We start from the raw sequence: 22,390 nt of genomic DNA on the forward strand, positions 1-22,390 counted from the left end.
GTGGGTTCAATCCCTGGTCAGGGAACTTAAAAAGAGGTATATGTTAAATCTTTTTATAATAAGTTAAAATTTTTGCAGCGTATGTCCTTTTTTACAGTCATTGAAGGTCAGTGGATTGGAAGTGTCTGTTTGAAAGACAGCTCATTTGAATATGAGGAAAATTGCATTATTTTGAGTTTTGAAAGAACAGTTTAAAAAAACCAAATTGTTGCACTATTTCATTTTGTATCTTTGTAGTAAATTCTAATTTTGAAAATTATGAAAAATGGACTTCAGCTTCTGTATATGTATAACTACCCCAAATGATGCTGCCTGGCATTTTCCCCATTTTCCAAGCTTTTATACATAACTTAATTGTCATTACTAACAAATAATAGCTTGTAGAATAGTGTGTAAATATGATAGTTTATAGTAATTGTTAGATAACATTGAAGGAAGGGGATTTGAGGTAGCACTGCCTTTGGCTAATTATCTCTTTTTCTGGTCTGTGCTCAGTTGATGCAGTTGCTGCAGTTGCTCTGAGCACGGGAGCAAATCTGAGGACTAGCTGTTTTAACTTTCTTCCTTGGTCCCCAGCTACACGATACCATCAGTTTTACAATAAAACTATTGGTCACACAGGGAACCAGGTGGGAGAATTTGGATCATTGGCACAACTCATCCTGAGGCTGGAAAAACACTTGGTATCTATGTGCCATGATTTATGAAGCACAATGTGTTCTATCTGCGTTTGGAAAATTACTTCTGAATTTGCTGTGGTTATAATTAGCTGTCATCAAACCCTTTACCCTGTCTGTCTGAGTTCATGAACATGCAAAAGAATAATCATGCAAATAGTGGATCTTTGATATTATAATTCCTTATTCACACTATATCACAATCATCTGAAACGTTAGAAGGCAGTTTTTCTTAGACCCAATGCATGGATTTATGACTGGAAATATGAGAGCCTCTGGCACAGTTTTTCCCCTGTTTGGTTTTTCTGAAAGTACCTTTATTTCACTTAATTTAAAAAAAAACAGCCCTGTTTTAGAGAATTTTCAGTACACATCAAAAGGAGACAGAATAGTTGAATGAATTCCCAGTATTCATCACCCCAGCAGCTCATCAGCCCAGGGCCAATCCTGCCTCATCCACATACCTGTTTAGTATACTTTTATATCTAAAATGGTCCAGTGGAATGGAGGCTTTCACACTTGTATAGCCCTGATAGACGAAGATAATAAATAATTAAAACTTCTTAAATATGTGTGTAATGATCAAACTTCTAAAAGATGTGAGGTAGAAGAATTTAAGTCAGGTGGACAACATAGAAGAAAAACTTTTAAAATTAGCATGTCTGGTCATAATCTGATTCTATAAAGAAATTTACTTTTCATATTCTTAGAATACTAGGCTCAAAGTAGGTAAGAGGTTTTGGAGTATGAAGTCTTTACATATACTTCATATTAGTTCAAGAAAAATATGACAGTTTAGTGCTGTGTAACTCATTTCAGAGTAAAAGTTTTAAATAATTGTGGAAAAACATATCCTTACCACAGGAAGCTCTGGAAATTTTATTTAAAATAGAAAAGAATACAGATTATTTTTGTTTAACTTATATAAAAAGTTTTTATTATGAAAATGCTTGAAAGAAGGCAAAATGTAATGAGTCCCCATGAAGCCCTCATTTCATCTTCAGTAATTATAGATCCATGGGCAGTCTTTTTCTGTACCTTCAACCACTTTCCATCCTCTTAAATTATTTTTAAACAAATTCCTGACATATTATTTCATCTGTAAATACTTAGCAGGTATCTCTAAAATGTTATATTTTTAAAGCCCCCAAGTATTCTTTCTTTTTTTTTTTTTTTAAATTTATTTATTTTTGGCTGGGTTGGGTCTTCGTTGCTGCACACGGACTTTCTCTAGTTGTGTCGAGCGGGGGCTACTCTTCGTAGCAGTGCACGGGCTTCTCATTGCGGTGGCTTTTCTTGTTGCGGAGCATGGGCTCTAGGCATGCAAGCTTCAGTAGTTGTGGGATGCGGGCTCAGTAGTTGTGGCACGCAGGCTCAGTAGTTGTGGCTCTTGGGCTCTAGAGTGCAGGCTCAGTAGTTGTGGTGCACAAGCCCTTAGCTGCTCCGCGGCATGTGGGATCTTCCCGGACCAGGGCTCGAACCCATGTCCCCTGCATTGGCAGGCGGATTCTTAACCACTGCGCCAGCAGGGAAGCCCAAGTATTCTTACCATGTATAAAAATAACAGTAACTCCTTAATATCATCAGATACTGAGTGTTTAAATTTCTATTTGTTCATAAATGTCTATTTTTTCCCCATTTGTTTGAATCAAGATCTAAATCAAGTTCGTTGAACTGCCTTTTTTTTTTTTTTTTTTAATTCCCTCTTCCTCATTCTCTCTCACTTCCCTCTCCCCAGGGTTACTACTACTATTATTTCTAATACCATGTACTCCTGTTTTTTTCATTTTATGCAACAAGAATCACATAGACTTTTTTTTTTTTTAATCTGTACAAATCAAGCATTTTATTTAGTTATATAGCAAGGGAGCACTCCTTTATTCTCCAGTTAAATACCATGCTTGAGATTTAAAATCATGTTTGGTAGTGTACTGCAGGATGCTAAATAAGACTCCACCCATATTGCTTTGGATTTCTTGATATCTTTTTATGTTTTCCATCACCCATTAGAACGATTAGTTTAACTTCCGTAACCTAAACTTGACACTTCCTGGATGTAGAAGTCATACAGTCCTTTGTCTAGCTTCCTTGTTATGAGATTCATCCATATTGTGCATGCCCTTTGACTTTTTTTAAACAGCTTATTGAGGTGTAATTCACCAACTTTACAAGTCTCCTATTTAAAATGTACAAATGTGATGATTTTTATTGTATTCAGAGTTGTGCAGCCGTCTCCACAATCCATTTTAGAACATTTTCATCCTCCAAAAAAGAAACCCCATACTCGTTGTCATCACCTTCCAAGTGCTTCCCTTCCTAGCCCCCACCCCAGGCAACCACTAATCTATTTTCAGTCTCTATGGATTTGCTTATTCTGGACATTTCATATAAATGGAATTATACAGTATGCAGTCTTTTGTAACTGGCTTCTTCCACTTAGCATAATGCTTTCAAGGTTCCTCCAGGTTGTAGCACGAATCAGTACTTCTCTTTTTTTTTCATGGATGAATAGTACCCCATTTTTTTTTTTTTTTTAATTTATTTATTTATTTTTAACGGCTGTGTTGGGTCTTCGTTTCTGTGCGAGGGCTTTCTCTAGCTGCGGCAAGTGGGGGCCACTCTTCATCGCGGTGCGCGGGCCTCTCACTATCGCGGCCTCTCTTGTTGCGGAGCATAGGCTCCAGACACGCAGGCTCAGTAGTTGTGGCTCACGGGCCCAGCTGCTCCGCGGCATGTGGGATCTTCCCAGACCAGGGCTCGAACCCGTGTTCTCTGCATTGGCAGGCAGATTCTCAACCACTGCGCCACCAGGGAAGCCCCAATAGTACCCCATTTTATGAATATATCACATTTTCTTTATCCAGTCATCAGTTGATGGATATTTGGATTAATAGGCAAATGGTTAATACTTTTTGCCTATCATAAATAATGCTGCTGTGAACATTCATGCACAGGTTTTTGTTTCGTTTTATGTTTTTCTTTCTCTTGGCTCCTTTAACTTTTTAAGAATAGTTTTTCCTATTAGAAAAACTAATTAGAAAGTAGTTTAGAAAATTAGTTTCCAGGACTTCCCCTGTGGCGCAGTGGTTAAGAATCCGCCTGCCGATGCAGCGGACACAGGTTTGATCCCTGGTCTGGGAAGATCCCACATGCTGCGGAGCACCTAAGCCCGTGTGCCACAACTACTGAAGCCCACGCGCCTAGAGCCTGTGCTCCGCAACAAGAGAAGCCACTGTTGGGCTTCCCTGGTGGCGCGGTGGTTGAGAATCTGCCTACCAATGCAGGGGACACGGGTTCGAGCCCTGGTCTGGGAAGATCCCACATGCCGCGGAGCAACTGGGCCCGTGAGCCACAACCACTGAGCCTGCGCATCTGGAGCCTGTGCTCCGCAACAAGAGAGGCCGCGACAGTGAGAGGCCTGCGCACCGCGATGAAGAGTGGCCCCCGCTCACCGCACCTAGTGAAAGCCCTTGCATAGAAACGAAGACCCAACACAGCCAAAAATAAATAAATAAATTAAAAAAAAAATAAGCAAAGGAAGGATAATAAAGATTAGAGCCATCATTTAAAAAAAAAAAAAAAAAAAAGAGAAGCCACCGCAATGAGAAGCCTGCACACCACAACGAAGAGTAGCTCCCGCTCGCCACAACTAGAGAAAGCCTATGTGCAGCAACGAAGACCCAACGCAGCCAAAAAATAAAAAATTAAAAAAAAAAAAAAATGAAAACTAGTTTCCTAAAATTAGAAAAATTCAGAGTGAATTAATACATGTCCATCAAAAAAACCTTAGAAAATACAGAACAGCAAAAAGAAGGAAAAAGTTCTCCAAGTTGATGTCTTTTAAGTCTCTTTATGTCTTTAAATTCCCCCTTCATACTTACCTATGTATCTATCTCTCTTCTTCCTTTCTTCACCCTCTTTTTTTCCTTAAATTTTGTTTTGTTGAAGAAACTCAGTCATTTGTCTTATGGAGTTTTGACTCTGGATTTTGCTGATTGCATCCTCTATTTCCTGTAAATTGGTAGAAAGAATGATTTTTAAATATAGTCTAATAATTGTAGAGTGTTTTTGTCAGCACCATATGGTTGCCATATTGTGGCTGCCATTTTATGTTGCCTGAGTTTTACTAAATTGTTATCTTCTGTTCCATTCATTCACTTGCTTATTTGTGTATTTTTAAGTGAGGTTCTCCATTAGATGGGCATTTGTTTACCTCTTCCAAATGTCTTTACTTCATTTCTCTCTGGTAAAGGCCATATATTTGTTTTGAGATTAACTTCTGTTTACAAACTATAATAGAATCACTAGTTCTCTATTTCTGGTCAGTCTTGACTGTTAAGTTTTAAAAGAAGCCTTAACATTTCCAATAATTCCAATACCATTTTTCCGTAATTCACATGAAATACTTAGTTTTATAGCAGTGGTTAACTTAACCATTTGTTCCCAAAACGTTTTCTGTGAAATAAGTCTGAAGTTCTCCTCAAATGAATTAATGTGTGAATATATTTTGTAATTAGGAAAACACACACCATTTTACTATATGATACTTAGAAATAGAGATTTGCTATTTTTACTGTTTCGGTTTAAAGAATGAGTTGCCGTTTTCCTCCTATTCTCTATCTTAAGTTAGCATTTAAAAATTAACATATTGCTGTTAAAGTAATTTCAGCATCTTTTTTACTTCTTCCTGTTGACCAGCTTTTGGGGATGTGATTTGACGTCAGTATTTCAGTATATTTGTGCCCTCTCGTGTGCCAGAAAGATTATCAGGTGGATGTGTTTTATAATTTATAGAAGGACTCTTCTTGTTTCTAATGAATATTTTCATGTAGGTATTTCAGGAGCCAGCAGAGGAAGAACGAGATGGCAGAAAAAAGAAATACCCTAGTCCCCAGAAGACTCGTTCAGAATCTAGTGAACGAAGGTTTGTGTTTATTTTTAATTAGGAAGACATTGATAACTCACTTTTCAGTTACCTTAGAAGGGCATTAAAGCGATTTTTAACATATGCTCTATTCCTCTCTCTACACTGATTAAAGAAAGAAAATGTTTTCCTTCCATTCCCTCTTGTTTTTTGTCTTTGTCATACTTTCTCTTCCTTTTATAAACAGTCTTCATTATGTGCTTTCCCCAAGAGCTCAGGGGTGGGAGCAGTCTCCTTAGAGAATATTAATGAAATGTTCCATTTTGTTAGGGGTGCTCAGTATTAAAATCATCTGTAGCATTTTCTGTTACAAGTAGTGCAGTTTATATGTTGAATCATCAGCCTACCATCAAAAAATTAGTCTTTGTTTAGGAAAACTTTGTTTTGAGCCTTTTGTCTTTTCTAGTTTTAAATATGTTTTTCTCTTACCCCTCCGCATACTTTGGATTCACCTCTTTTTTTCATTTCTCCCCACCCAGTGTACTTGAAGGGAATGTTTTTTTCTTTTTATATAATGGATTAGAGAAATTATATGGTGGTTTTATGGCTTTCTGGAAAAGTATAGAAGCTATGAATTTTGGTGAATCAAGGAGAATATTTCATACTACTGATTTGTTTTCAGACTTGGTTTCTATAGCGTACATATGGCTTTCATATCTGTGTATTATAGGACACGTGAGAAAAAAAGAGACGATGGCAAGTGGAGAGACTATGACCGGTACTACGAGCGGACTGAATTGTACCGTGAGAAGTATGACTGGAGAAGAGGCAGGAGTAAGAGCCGGAGTAAGAGCCGAGGCCTGAGTCGAAGTCGGAGTCGAAGCCGGGGGCGCAGCAAAGACCGGGATCCCAATAGGAATGTTGGTGAGTCCATGAGGCTTCCCCAAAAAACTCCGTAGTTGCTTATCTTCCTGTATCACAAGGGTGCCACAGTGTCCCTTAAAAGTAAATGTACCTTTAATATGTCTGAACAATGTAAAATCTGGAATTGTCTCAAAAAACTTGATTTTTGTTACAAAGACAAGGCTCTATTCTCAGGTTGGAGTCAAAGGAGTTTGACTAAAAAGAAGCTATCCATAAGTGTATCATAATATGTGAGTAGACTTAAGTCATGTTGTATAATTGAAACAAATGTCCTTTAGTCCACAAAGCTGTTACTGGAGGAAGAGGGTTGCCTGCTCCCCTACCCCCACCCCCGACTGAAAATAATTGATTTGCTTTAAGGTTGCTTGGAGTATTTAAAATTAAAAAGAAAGAAATTTAAGTAGATTACTGGGATCCCAACCACTGATCTCCCAGGATAGCAGTTTGGAAGTCAGTTCTTGGATAGCATTCTTACTAAATGTCAGTAGAGAAGCAGGTCTTTCTTCATTTTGTATTGATGTTGATGTTATAAAAGATGATTTTATGCAAGTTACTGGTCAAGATATGTCACACTGTTGATGTTCCTGGTTTTAGGATATATTAATAATGAGAGCACTTTGAAATATGGACAGCTCAGGAAGTTTACTTCAGTATTCTCATCTTTCTTTTTCTGTGAGAAAATAAATGTAGTTTAAGAACATAGATGTCTGATCTTATTTGTTTCTTGTTTTTATTTTGTCTCTGAAGCAGAACATAGGGAAAGATCAAAGTTTAAGAGTGAGAGGAATGACTTGGAGAGTTCCTATGTGTCTGTGTCTGCACCAACTCCGAACTCTTCTGAGCAGTATTCCTCTGGGGCACAGTCTATTCCCAGCACTGTTACTGTGATCGCACCTGCGCACCACTCTGAAAACACAACGGAGAGTTGGTCTAATTACTATAATAATCATAGCTCTTCCAATTCTTTTGGTCGAAACCCTCCACCAAAGAGGCGATGCAGAGATTATGACGGTAAAAGTTCTCTTCCATATTGTACCCAAAAGTACTAGTAAAGCAAATGTTGCTAGTAGTGCATACCTTTTCATTACAGTCTGGATTTTATTAAAAGGGATGAATGAGGAGGAGAATCTCTTTTGGCATATGCTTCTTTACTTGTTGAGTTAATAGTTTGGCTCTTGTTAACAGAATGTTTAAATTTTACCCTTTAGTTTGTTTTTTGTTGTTCTTGTTACTTCAAACACTGTAAGTATACCACAAACTTTGGTAGACACTAGGAATTGTAATTTCTTTGTGTGGTGTTTGTCCCTGGGAATTTGTTAATAAGCATGTATAACCTACTTACAATTTTAACTTGCTAACTTTCCATTTGAATGAATGGATCAGGCTGTGTGTGTGCATTCATTTATTTTAATTTTTTATTATGGAAATATTTAAATATTTACAGACGTTGACAAAATAATATAATTAACCCTAGTGTATCCATGATCTCACGTCAACTCACTGGGCAATCTTGTTTTTGCGTATACTTCCACCACTTCTCCCTGGCCTGTATTATTTGAAGCAAATGACAGACATCATAACATTTTTTCTCTAAATATAGAATGTATATATTTTTAAATTTTATTTATTTTTAAGTAGGGAATAGAATCACATGATTCAAGCATTAAATCACTCTCACCCTGCTCTTCCAGCCACAAAGATCTCCTTCCCAAGGACAGTTTAATGCTGTCAATTTCTTGTGTGTCTTTCCAAACATAGTCTTTGCTTGTGTACATAAACAAAAACATATATTTTCCCCCACTTTCTTTTTTACATAAATGCTAGTATGCTATATACTATTCATACTTCATTCATACTATGCATAATGTTTTTTTCACTTAGCAATATTTCCTGGAAGTCATCCTGTGTTAATATATAAAGAGCTTCCTCAGTATTTTTTACACTTCTTAGTATTCTGTATGTACAAAAATGTGTTTAAACCTGTTTCTTTTTGATGGCACTTTTGAGGTGTTTCAAATATTTTGCTGTTACAAACAATGCTGCAGTGAATAACCTGGTACATAATGCTCAGTTGAATAATTTAAAGTTTCAATTCCTAGATGTAGCAAGAATGGTTGCTTTAGAATAATAGCATGAAAGTAGATAGTTGAAAGTAGATCATCTAATTCAAGTTCCTTATCCCTCCCCACCTTTGTTAAATTGTTATTTAAAATATCTGAATTTTTATTATGAAAACTCAGTAGCAAATGGGTTAATCTAATAGTGGTTGGTAGCCTGTTTTTGATCCAGTTATTTGCTATCTCAACAAAGTGTAGTCTCGCAGTATAGAAAGTAGAGAGTACACCTGCCCCTACCTCAGGGATATGCGGTGGTTAACAGAGTAACACTAAGAAGGCTTTAGACTCCCTGGAGAAAAAACACTTCATAAATCAGATTGGTGGGTGTTTCAGGGACTTGTTTGTTTTCTGAACTCTGAGTAGATCATAATAAGATTTATCTTTTATTCTTACAGAAAGAGGATTTTGTGTACTTGGTGACCTTTGTCAGTTTGATCATGGAAATGATCCCCTGGTTGTTGATGAAGTTGCTCTGCCAAGCATGATTCCTTTCCCTCCGCCTCCTCCTGGGCTTCCTCCTCCACCACCTCCTGGAATGTTAATGCCTCCGATGCCAGGCCCAGGCCCAGGTCCAGGTCCTGGACCAGGTCCAGGCCCAGGCCCAGGTCCTGGCCACAGTATGAGACTTCCTGTTCCTCAAGGACATGGCCAGCCTCCGCCTTCTGTTGTGCTTCCCATACCAAGTAAGTATATGTTGAATATTTCTTTAGTGGAGAATTATATTTAGAAGAATCCATCCCTTTTACCTAACTTGACACTGGATTTTAAGTTTTTGAAAAATAAATTATTAATAGAATTTGGAATATATTCCCATAATTAAGATGTTTTTCTTTTTTTTCTATCCAGTGTTACATTGCATTATTTGTAGTACCTCCAAGTGTAAATTTTATTAATAGTGGCCTAATCTATATTGACCTGGAGTCAGAATCTTGCTAATTGATAGCATCTTAAGAAAGCCAGTGTTTTGAAGAGGTCAGAAAAGAAAGAATATGCCAGTATTTTAGTGAAATTTCCGTCTTTAAAGAAAATCTCTGCGAGAATATTGAAATAATCTTTAAAACATTTTATTATGGAAATTTTCTTTTTTTTTTTCTTCCAGTTTTATTGATATATAATTGACGTACAGTACTGTATAAGTTTAAGGTATTCAGCATAATGATTTGACTTGTATACATCATGAAATGATTATCACAATAAGTTTAGTGACCATCCATCATCTCATATAGGTACAAAGTTAAAGAAATAGAAAAAAAAATGATTTTTCTTATGGGGAGAACTCTTAGGATTTACTCTGTTAACAACGTTCATATATAACATACAGCAGCATTAACTATATTTATCATGTTGTACATTATATCTCTAGTGCTTATTTATCTTATAATTGGAAGTTTGTGTCTTTTGACTGCCTTCATCCCATTCCTTCTCCCCTCTATGGAAATTTTTGAATATACACAGATGTAGAATAATAATATACCATGTACCATCATCCAACTTCAGTGGTTATCAGTATTCAGCTGTTTTTGTTTCATTTATTCCTCCCCCTCCCCCCACACAATTTTTTTGCTTATTTTTTTTTTTTTTTTGCTGAAGTAAATTTCAGATGTCATAGCATTTCACCAGTATGTACTTCAGTATGAATCTCTTCAAAGATAAGGACTTCAAAAAAAAATGATCAATATGCTGTTACCACATCCACCAAAATTAAGAGTAAGAAATGTTTTAAAATGATCATTTTAAAAAACTTAACAGTTGCTGGTTTAACAGAAACAGAAATAAGACTAAATTTTTTAAATGTAACTGAAAAAATTCTGGGGCAATCAGTTTACATGTGTACAAAGATATAAGAAAATACCTGCCCAAAGACATATAATGTTTTAAGAGTTGGCAGATTATTTTAAAAAATGGTTGCCATTCAATTTATTTAAGTTGTACTTTTTCAATTTTGGGGTTTTTTTTGAATCTTAATTTTTAAAATTATTGCAGACTCACAAGAAGTTGCAAAAATAGTTTAACATGATTCCATGTACCCATCACATAGCTTTCCTGCAGTAATATTCTTCATAGAACACATTTCATTAAAGTTGATAAAGATTAGGAGACATTTAATACATAGATTTGGTCAATAGCAATATGGTTATTTTAACAGTGTTTGTTAGTATTTAATATTGTCACATGAATGGTATAATTATGAAGCTCAAGGTGAGATTTTATTTCCCAGATTAAAAGGCATCTTTGATGTATAGGAATTCTCACAATAAAAGATCTTAACCTCATTTTGGGAACATATCTGTTTAAAAGTTCAATCTAAGAATGTCATTTCCCCCCAACATTTTGCTATGAAAAATTTCAAGGAAACAAATACCATCTAGGTTCTACAGTTAACATTTTACTATATTTGTATTATCACATGTGATCTCTCCATTTTTAGTTTTGATGCATTTCACAGTACATTGTAACATCAGTACACTTAAACATGTTTATCATTAACTTGAGAGTTCTGTAGAACTCTATCACCCCAGAAAGTTTGTTCAGGTCCCTTGGTAGCCATTTTCTACTCCCCCTCTAGATGCAACCAGTTCTGCCATTTTTCCACCCGAGATTAGTTTTGTCTGTTATAGAACTAAAATGTCATTTAAATTAATTATGTACCCAGTGCTTAAGCCTGCACATATCAAATTCCTTAATTCTGTTCTAAGCCAAAGTAGGTATTTTAAGTGTGAATATCCAAATTAATACTTGGTGTAGAGAGTATTTTTATTAGCTAGGAAACATTAATGCTCTACCTTTCACTTTTGATGGTCTGTAGGACCACCTATAACACAGTCAAGCTTGATAAACAACCGTGACCAGCCTGGGACAAGTGCAGTGCCCAATCTTGCACCAGTGGGAGCAAGACTACCTCCTCCTTTACCCCAGAACCTCCTTTATACAGTGTCAGAACGTAAGTATACGTTTGATTTAAAATTGCTAGGGTATAGAAAAGCCAAGTTTGCTCAGAACAGTCTTACACTTAAAAAAAATACAATTAATTTCTATTTTTATGGACTGTGCTATATAAAAATTATATTTGTGTTTACAGGGCAGTTTACTGTGTGGTTATGATATATAACTGTATTTTAATTTTGTGTGATAATGGGAGAGAAGGGTAAGGCCTTCTGTATTGGAGAAGTCTACTCTGCTGTAGAGTAGCAACATTCCTCCACTAAAGGAATTTTATTTTGAAGCTTCTGTTCAAAAATTGTTCCTCTGATTGAATTTCCAAAACATAAGGCTTATCTCCGAAGAGTATACAAAAGGTCCGATAAAATATACCTAATTATTTAACTTGTAATGCTGAAGTGAAGATAGCATCATTTAAACTGTAATATTTAGTGGTTAGGCTGTTTTGTAACATTTATGTTTAACTGTAATAATATGTTTTTCTTGGATCCTAATTCTTTTATTTCTTAAGTGTTTTTTTTGTTGTTGGTGTTGGTTTTAGTTGACTAAGCCTTAAAAAAAATTTTCTTCAAAAACATAAAAATAAGGTGGTTGTTTAAAATGTCAGACTGTGAGATTTTCTTTACAGAGCTAGGTAACTTTATAGATAAATTCATCTTTTTTTGTAACTGTGTTTATCATAAACATTTCTTCATCTCTGTCATGACCTGGAGAGGCAACTTAGAAAAGTAATTAAGCCCAGGTTCAAATTCTGCTTCTATCACTTATGTCATTGTGACCTTAGGCAAGTTACTTAACCTCTTTGTATCCTAATTTCCTCTTTTGTAGAATAGAAATAATAATAACATTACTCACCTCATTATGGTTGTTTTGGGGAAGAAATGGATTAATACCTATAAAGCATCTAGAATAGTATCTGGCACCTAGCAAGTTACACGTAAGGAATAGTTATTATAGTTTTGTAGTTATCATTGTCTCCATAAATTTCAGCCTCTCTGAAATCAAACCTGTTATCTTCCCTTAAGTCTCTACTACCTCCACAATGCCTGTCTTTCTTTGTTAATGGAAATAACACCCACCTTATCACCTAGAATTGAAACACTGACATGACTGACTCATTGCTTTGCTTTTTTATATCTAGTTAATCGAAAAATTCTTCCTCTTTTTCTTTGAAGCATCGCTTTCTCTCTATTCCTGCTGTGGCTTCTGCCCTCATCCACACTTGAATCACTTCACATGTCAGATTATTGCTACAATCTTCTTGACTCCATTACATTTCACCCCCATCTTCCCCCCATGTCATACCACATAATGCTGCTAAGCTAGTTTGCCTAAGAAAACCAGCCATGACAGTTCCTTATGAGAACTCTTCAGTGGCCATTATTTCCTCCTAGACCATAGATGAACCCCCTTCTATGGCTTCTCTTTCTATAATCTATTCCTCACTTCTTGGTAGTCTGTTTTCACTATTCCCCCATGTGCATTTTCTGTGGTCAGGCCAATTATAACCCTGTCTGTGCCCCTGTCATGACTCAACTTTGTTTTCCTGTCTTCATTCTTAGTAACGTACTCTCTGTCCTGTTTTTGCAAGACCCAGATCTTCTAAGTATATGGGGAACATTATTGCTCTGTTCTGAACTCCTACAGTACCAAAAAGCATTTATTACGTAATGACATATAATTGTACGTAGGCCTACTATTTGATTTCTTTTCATTTATGTAAATCTTATGTTCAGCTGTTCTTCTTCAGAACAGAAACCACATCTGATAGTTAAGTAATTGTCCATACTGTTTCACTTTTAGTATCTCACCGTCTTCTAATTACTATAGTGTCTTGTTGCAGTGCTTATTTGTTTTACTGCTTCTCTCATTTTTTTTAATTATGGGAAATTTCAGACATATATAAAAATAAAGAAGGTAGTATAATAAACTGCCACGTTCCCATCACCCAGCTTCAACATGTTTCATGTTGACCAATCTTGTTTCATCTATTCCCCCCTGAATCAGCTCTTAACATTACTTCTTAATGCCTTTTATTTATCTGAGAGTCTTTTGCAGATGACACATTTTCATATTGTTAAATTTAACATTGTGACTCACAATAAAAATTCCATTTTGTTTTTAATTTCTAAAAAATCTGGCAATTACCATTTATTTTAATATTGTTAAATTTAACATTGTGACTCACTCTATAAAAGTTCCTTTTTTTTTTTTTTCCCCAGCATGAGATTTTTATTTTCTATTTCAGATAAGTTATGGGGAAATGTATATCAAATTTTGTGCCCCGAAGTCCAGCTTTTTTTTTTCTTTTTTAATTTTTATTGGAGTATAGTTGATTTACAGTGTTGTTTTAGTTCAGGTGTACAGCAAAGTGAATCAGTTATACATATACATATATCTACTCTCTTTTAGATTCTTTTCCCATATAGGTCATTACAGAGTATTGGGTAGAGTTCACTGTGCTATACAGCAGGTCCTTATTAGTTATCTATTTTATATACAGTAGTGTGTACATGTCAATTCCAATCTCCCAATTCATCCCTCCCCACCCCTCACCCCTTTCCCCCCCTGGTAACCGCAGGTTTGTTTTCTACATCTGTGAGTCTATTTCTGTTTTGTAAATACGTTCATTTGTACCATTTTTTTAGATTCCACATATAAGTGATATATGATATTTGTCTTTTTCATCTGACTTCACTCAGTATGACAAAAATTCCATTTTGATTTTAATGAAAAGATATCTGGCAGTTACCATTTATTTCAATGACTTAGCCTAATATTCATTAATTCAGCAAATATTTATTGAGTGCCTACTCTGTGCCAGGCATTGTGCTACACCCTAGGGAGTCAAGATGAACAAAATGTCTGACTTCATGTTTGAAGATGATTTTTCTGTTATTTTTTAAAGCCAGACTATTTTTGGTATATCAGTAAAGTCCTTTAAGAACTGAAGTTTTAAGTTTCTGTTTTTCAGAGGCTGATAACATTTCCAAGAAAATTTTGGGGACCAATACAGTTAGCAGCTTCTTATTTTGCTATGTTAAGGACTGCATATGAAGACATCTAATATTTCGATTTTAAAAATACATTTTTATACCAAATAAATCAGAATAAACGACAGTCCTTTTAAATTTGGCTTTATGAAATATCACATTTTTTTCCCATTTTTGTTTCAGACCAATAAAGGGCAATAGCTTCCTATTGGCATTTGTGAATTAGTGCTTTAGAAGATAGTCTTATATGCTGTGTCATTGTTTATAAAGACATTTAGTTGGTGGGCAACTGAACATTTTGAAACTTATAGAATATTCAATATTGGGAAGTTTAAAACTCTACTGTGCAAACTGCTTTCTTCCTTTCTTTAAAGTTAAAATGTGATTACAAAATTTAGAGAGAAATTTGAAAACCTAGGAGGTAGTTCCTGATAATCTAAACATAAAAAATTTTTTTTGGTGAGTGTAGTTTGTTATTTATAAATTTTTTGTATCTTTCTATTCAGTTGATTTTAAAACAGCTTTTTGTTTTTAATTACCTTTGAGACAGATAAGTTGAATTCTTCAAATTATTCAGGTTTACTTTTTAAGCACTGTAGTTTATAATTTCAAGAAAATTAGAACTTGCTTCAGTTCAGATGAAGTAAAAAAGCTATATGTATGTTTGCAATGTAATAGAGAACTTAAGCTATCCTTAAAGTTTTACAAGTTGGGAAAGTTTAAGTTACAGATTTTTTTGGTCGTTGAAACTATCGTTAAAACTCACAGCATAGAAAATGTGTGTAAGTGAAGAACAGCATATCAGATGGTATTTAGTTGTGAAAATTATGTCAATAGGGACCCAAATAAACATAGAAAAATGAAATCTGGATTTTTGGAGGTAAGAATAGGAGTCTACTCAATGCTAGGTACTGGGAATATACAGATGAATAAGAAATGATTTTTCTCCTAAGAAGCTAAAAATCTAATAGTGGGAAAGAAATATGTTAAAAATTACAAACTCACAAAAATCAATCATAGTGTATTTTGCTGTTAAAACTAAATGAACAGAGTGCCTCAGAAATACAGGAAACAAAGGAACTAATTCTGCCTAAAATAAAACCTTCATCTAGTCTGTAATTATCACTCATTTTTGAAGAGGTCAGTTGAATGTTAAAAGAAGAAAAAGAATTACCCCACTGGAAAACTGGGTAGGATACATGGGACTCCTGGTAATGCCATTCAAAACTTAATGTCAGAAATGGTTATAATTTAGAAAAAGCTCTGAAATTTGGTTTTTGTGGAGTTAAGATGTCCCAGATACTCTGAAAAGGACTTAAATAATGAAATGTAGTTGGAATTGTATGCAAAAACACCTATTAAAATCAACTATTTCCTTTGAAGTACTTAAACATTTTACCCAAATTTGAAGTCACCAATTCAGTGTATAGTTTTGGGGTTTTGGGTTTTGTGGGTTCCCCCCGCCCCCTGCACAGGACAGTACCATTTTAAAGTATACTCCCTTTTCTGCCTTAAATCTGACCTGTTTATTCTGCTTCTTTGAAGAAGTAGTAGTAGAAATATTTTGTAACTGCTAAGCTCGTTGTACTGGGTATGTGAAAGAGTAATAGTAAAATATAACATCCTAGATTTTAGAGACTGATTGTTGGGTTGAAGGCAGTTGTCAATCTTCAAGTGAATTTACATAAAATACTTTTATCTTTCGGAAAATACATTTCCTGTTATTAACTACGTAAAATTATTAAAACATTATATTCTTAAACGGGAGATTCCTCATTTAATTCTGTGGAATACATAACATTTTTCTGTGCACAATCATGGATTTCGATGTGTAGAAAAGTCATTCTCCAGTAGAGTCGTCGTATATTCTCTAGAGTTTCTCTCCCCTTGTGTGTTACTTGGATTTGTGTTGCATTAGTTGTCATTATTGCCCATTTCAAATAATGTCTAATGAATATCAAATAAAGGTATTCATCCAAAGAAATACTTAATTGTCATTGGGATACTTTTAGTAAATAAACTTTCATCCCTTCTTTAAGTATTGAGTCCTACTATGTTCCAGGCACCATTTAGGCCCTGACCTTTAGAAAGTGTGCCAGGGACCTTGTATTCTAATAGAGAAGACACATGATAAACATGGCCAATAATTGGAAGGTATAGCTTTTTTATTTTTTCTGATAGAGCTTTTAGTTTAAAACTCAGGGGGACTTCCCTGGTGGTGCAGTGGTTAAGAATCACCTGCAGTGCTGGGCACACGGGTTCGATCCCTGGTCCAGGAAGATCCCACATGCCATGGAGCAGCTAAGCCCGTGTGCCACAACTACTGAAGCCTGCACGCCTAGAGTCTGTGCTCCGTAACAAGAGAAGCCACTGCAGTGAGAAGCCCGCGCGCTGCAACGAAGAGTAGCCCCTGCTCGCCGCAGCTAGAGAAAGCCTGTGAGCAACAACGAAGACCCAACACAGCCAAAAATAAATAAATAAATAAATTTATTTCTAAAAAAAAAACAGGATTTTTTTTTCTTGTGACTAGTCTTAAAGACAAAATCAGGAGAATTACAAAGTGTAGCTAAAATTTTAGTTTGAATAGACTGTCTTCAACTGACTAGAGTTAACATTAAGAATGTGAAAATGTTGCTGTCAGGCATGTAAGATATATGAATGACTCAAGATAAGAGTATGAACTTAGGATGTTGGCAGTTTGGAATTATTTAGTCGCTCTACACTGATCAAAACTAAACTGAATGAATATGGGAACTATACTCAATATCTTGTAATAACCTATAATGGAAAAGAATCTAAAAAAGAATATATATATACATACATATATATGTTTAACCGAATCACTTTGCTGTACATCTGAAATTAGCACAACATTGTAAATCAAATATATTTCAATAAAAATTTTTAAAAAACTAAATTGAATGAAGCTAAATTGTGACTGGCTTATCTTCACCATTATTGTAACCAATTTGATTTTTTTTTTTAAAGGCTTTAAAATTAATTAATTAATTAATTAATTTTTGGCTGTGTTGGGTCTTCGTTTCTGTGTGAGGGCTTCTCTAGTTGCGGCAAGCGGGGGCCACTCTTCATCGCGGTGCGCAGGCCTCTCACTATCACGTCCTCTCTTGTTGTGGAGCACAGGCTCCAGACACGCAGGCTCAGTAGTTGTGGCTCACGGGCTTAGTTGCTCCACGGCATGTGGGATCTTCCCAGACCAGGGCTCAAACCCGTGTCCCCTGCATTGGCAGGCAGATTCTCAACCACTGCGCCACCAGGGAAGCCCACCAATTTGATTTTTAAAAACTTTTTATTGTGGAAAATTTCAAATACAAGAGGAGAGCAAATAGTGTAGTTAATTGTCATTACTCATTTAGTGGCTTCAACATGTATCAACATATGGTTAATCTTGCTTTATCTGTAACTCACTCCTGACTTGATTATTTTAGAACAAGTCCCAGACATAACATTTAATCTGTAAAATCTTCATTATATAGCTCTGAAAGATAAGGGATAAACACTCATGCACACAATTACTATACTTTATCACAATCCCAAGATATTTATAACAGGTATTATTGTCAAATATCCAACCAGTGTTCATTATTCCCAGTTGTATCATAGATGTTCCTTTATAGCTGGTTCATTTGAAGCTGGATCCAAATAAGGTTACATATTACATTTAGTTAATATGTTTTTAAGTCTTTATTTTTTATTTTATTTTATTTTTTTAAGTCTTTAAATCTATAACAATTTCTCCTACCTCTTTTTTTTCTCCTTGACATTTATTTGTTGAAGGAACAGGTCATTTGTCCTGAAGAATTTTTCCACAATCTGGACTTGGCACATTGCATCCCCTGGTGTTATTTAACACGTTCCTCTATCCTCTGTATTTCCTGTAAATTAGAGGTTTAGATCTAGAGACTTAATTAGGGTCACATTTGCTTTTTTTTTTTTCCCCCTTATTTTGCATGAATATTTTATTGATGGGGTTTTGTACTTCCTACTGCAGTATATCATGATGTACATAATACCAAGTTGTCTCCTTTCTGTGTTACAAATATTGATCACTGTGTACAGGTGTTTTCATCCTGATGCATCCGTTTAAAAAGCTGCTCATGGTTATTTGTGATCCCTGCCTAGATCTCTTGTTTCATTTGGGGTTATAAAAGTGTGATACTCTAATTCTATGATTTCTTCTACATTTATTGACTGGCATTCTACAAAGTAAAACTTGGGAGTTAACCATTTCTTTAACCTGAAATTCACTTTTTACAGGAAAGACAGGATAAATGCTTGTGTCCTTTCATTTATCACTTTTCAGAAAATGAGTTTGTTTCCTAATATCTTCCAAAGGGACCACTGTATTTTTTTTAAGTATAATTATGAACTCATGGATTTCTAATGTTTAGTATGTTTCACCCCATTATGGCCCTTTTTGATGTTCAAATTGTCTAGTTTATGACCATGGGGAGCCTCTTCATGTTGGTTCTGCAGATTGCTTTGTTTTGTTTTTGACATGCTAGTGTTTGGTAGCCATCTTGCTTTTGGAGGGACAGGGTATACTAAGGTGTACCAGGCTCATGTTAGAAGTTTTCTAACCAGTCCTAGAATCAGCCTTTTATCTGAGGAACTGTTTCTTTTTGAAATAGTATTTAGAGACCTGGATAGATGTTGTTAAAGAAAATCAGGCCTCATTTGAATAAACAGCCATCTTTCTGAAGTGTCTGAATGCATGTTCTTTGTCACTCGTTTTAAAAAGACATTGTACAAAGTAGCCTTTTAGTTTCTAATTTACTTTGAGACAGTTATTAATTAAATACACATGGTACATTGAGTGCTGTATCATAAATTTAAACTAGTCATATGGACTGAGATTGTACTTCCCATTTTTCTCTTTAGCTCACTACTGCATTCTGCAAGGAATTCTCTGCAGTAGGTCATGCTTAAAACTATTTTCAGATCATTGAGGATATGTTAAATTGTTTTTGCAATGAAATGATTGGTCCTTTTTTCAGTTTTGAAAGGATTGGTGCTAAGCCCCCAGTTATGTGGTCTGCTTATACAGTATGATGTGTCACCTCCTCTGCTCCATATATAGGAAGAGAAGGGTAGTAAAGTTTAGTACATCTATTTCTTCTCTACATTTACTGTGAAATCAAGTGGTGCTTTGTGACTTGTCTTATTAAGGTGTATTAAAAGTCTTCTGGATTGTTCACTTTATAAGGACATTTCATCAGGTATAAAAAAATTCTAAATTCACTTTGTTTTGTGTCACATAGTGAATCTCTGACTTTAGATATAAAATATTGAGTAAATCTTAAAAGTAGGTCTCATACGAGGTAGTCAGTGAAAAAGATACTATTAAATAACCAACCAAAGGGGGCTTTGCTCCTTGATACCTTGTCTTTTTTAATCTTGTCCTACAAAATTTGGCTTCATTGTTTCTGACATTTCTTGCATCTATAAATATAGATTCTAAATGTGCTTTCTTTCCAAAAGTGGTCCTTAATATCTGAGGTAATTTCATGTGTACAGCGGCTAGTCTGTTCACCTGGGATTTTTTCCTTTTTTTCTTTCTCTGTGTTTGTTATCCACCTGCTCGTAGGATAACAAATTTTCACTGTCTTTAATTTTTTCTTTTGAATATTTCTTATTCTCTGAGGGTATGCTTGTGGTGGGTTTTTTTTTTTTAAGTTCCTTTATTATTTTTCTTTTTCTGCTCTCAGATATGGGAGTATAGTTTGTGCATACCTGAAATTATATGAGTTTGGGGAGGAGTGTTTTTAATTTTTTTGAACGGGTATGACAGCTTTCATAACCACATGTCTCATTGGATACAAAACTCTACATGAATAATAGCTCAAGGTTCTGTTATCTAATAACTTGATATGGTTGATTGTTCAGTTTTGGGTAAATCAGCACGTAATTATTCCATTTAAGATTATAAAAAATGGACGTTTTGCAGTCACACTATCTAATTCTTACTCTTTGTACCTCAATGCATCCTAACCAGTTGCATGTCTATTTCTTGAGTTAGAAAGAATCTTAGTAACATCTTTCTTGAGTACAGTTCCCATTGGTATACTCTCTCTGTTCTTGGCTCAAGTCTCAGGAAGTAGATCATTGCGAGAAGCTTGTGACTCTCAATCCCAGCTGCCCTCCTATTCTTTCCTCTGTAGGACAGCCCATGTACTCTCGTGAACATGGTGCTGCTGCATCTGAGCGACTTCAGTTGGGGACACCGCCTCCTCTGTTGGCAGCTCGTTTGGTGCCACCTCGAAACCTCATGGGATCCTCCATTGGGTACCATACCTCAGTCTCCAGCCCCACCCCTCTGGTCCCAGGTAAGCTTTGCTACAGATGGCCATCCACCTCTGATCTTTTGTACCATAAACTGGCCAACCTAAGAGGTGATCTGGTATCCTGATCTGCTCTCACAGATTCCTATTAAAACTCCTAGGTAGTTTTATTTTCTATTTCTCTGCTTCTTTGGTTTGTCCCTAGTGGCTCCTAGATGATTAGGTCTCCTGTGTGTCTGTCATCTCTGGTGTCCTTTGTATTTACTTTCCGTGCGTCTGTAACTAAGGTCATGCTAGTTCCTTGAACTAGTTTCTAATCCAATAGATAGGAAGAGAGTATCTACTTGAATGGTTTCTAATCAGTTACATGTTACAAGAAAACTAGGTTAATTTTTCTTTAAAACAAAACAAAAACATCTGGTTTCTTCCTGATCATGGATGAAAATGTCTTTTTCCCGTCTGTCCCTTGTTGTATGGAATGGCTGTGTATAATGTGATTTCTTGAAAACTCTTCCCTCCTATTGACATGTACATTTTGAAGATCTATGGAGTGCTTTGAGGGTGTCTCATGAGGTTTTTAACATTTCTCACTTTGCGTTTAGATCTCAGTTCATCATGGTTAAAGCGCTTTCAAGTTTCTTAGGGTTCTGTGAATTCCCAGGAATTATCAGATCGAGACTATTTGATTACGTAACTTCTTTAAAACTCTCTGCAACCTCAATATAGATTTTTCTGTCAAGAGTAACAAGTGGTAACTGAAAATTTTTAAATCATAATTTGCTGATCTTATACTCTGGATTATAGAACTAATCGGCTAGTAATAAAGATCTGAATGTACCTTATCTTGTAGCTGAAACCTAATACGAGCAACAAAGGAGTTTTTCCACTAAGAAAAAAAGATGCAAAGATTTATATTGCTAAATCACAACTGTGAGAATCAGCATCTTCACTCCATCTTAACCTTCTTTCATTTTATGTAGGATGAAAAGGATATTTTGGAGATAAGCACATTCAGAATTTTTTTTAAACGCTAACAGGATATTTATTTAGCATAAGAATTTTAAAAATTAAATTTTTAGGGACTTCCCTGGCAGTCCAGTGGTTAAGACTCCGTGCTTCCAATGCAGGGGGCGTGGGTTTGATCCCTGGTTGGGGAACCAGGATCCCACATATTGCGCAGTGCGGCCAAAAAAAAATAAAGAAAAGCAGATAACCAAATTAATAGATTGGTTTTTTTACCCCAATTAAAAGAATACCTAGAAATTAGGTGAGACGTGATAACAAAGGAAACTCAGCCAGTCATTTGTATATGGCGTTCATGTATGTGAAAACTTCTCTTAAAAATGTGCATTTAAGTTTGCATTAGGTGATTAATATAGAGGACAAAAATGACTAGGTAAACGAATCCAGAAATATATCAGTAATTCAGAATGGATTTGCATGTCTGTGTTTTGTGACTGGAACATTTTTGTTTCTTTGACTTCCAATAGGTTTATCTATATACTATATTTCAAAGAGAGAAATATATATGAGTTGATACATTTGTTGAAGAAAATTCATTTTTGTGGTTATTTTA

The 22,390-nt window shown here is 35.3% G+C and overlaps 1 protein-coding gene across 8 annotated transcripts in view; it reads left to right on the forward strand.

Annotated features, from left to right (window-relative positions):
• RBM27 (RNA binding motif protein 27) overlaps positions 1–22,390 on the forward strand; it is a 67,366-nt gene that overhangs the window by 16,785 nt on the left and 28,191 nt on the right. For 5 of the 8 annotated variants that reach the window (XM_036847603.1, XM_036847604.1, XM_036847606.1 and 2 more), the window contains exons 4-9: positions 5,510–5,601; positions 6,272–6,465; positions 7,213–7,476; positions 8,978–9,265; positions 11,389–11,523; positions 20,695–20,859. In XM_036847603.1, the coding sequence (XP_036703498.1) occupies positions 5,510–5,601; positions 6,272–6,465; positions 7,213–7,476; positions 8,978–9,265; positions 11,389–11,523; positions 20,695–20,859 (1,138 nt within the window). The remainder of the gene's footprint in view (positions 1–5,509; positions 5,602–6,271; positions 6,466–7,212; positions 7,477–8,977; positions 9,266–11,388; positions 11,524–20,694; positions 20,860–22,390) is intronic. The other 3 variants (XM_036847605.1, XM_036847607.1, XM_036847608.1) reach the window with 3 other exon arrangements.

This window comes from Balaenoptera musculus, chromosome 3, assembly GCF_009873245.2.
Source record: "Balaenoptera musculus isolate JJ_BM4_2016_0621 chromosome 3, mBalMus1.pri.v3, whole genome shotgun sequence".
Classification (NCBI taxonomy): Eukaryota; Metazoa; Chordata; class Mammalia; order Artiodactyla; family Balaenopteridae; genus Balaenoptera; species Balaenoptera musculus.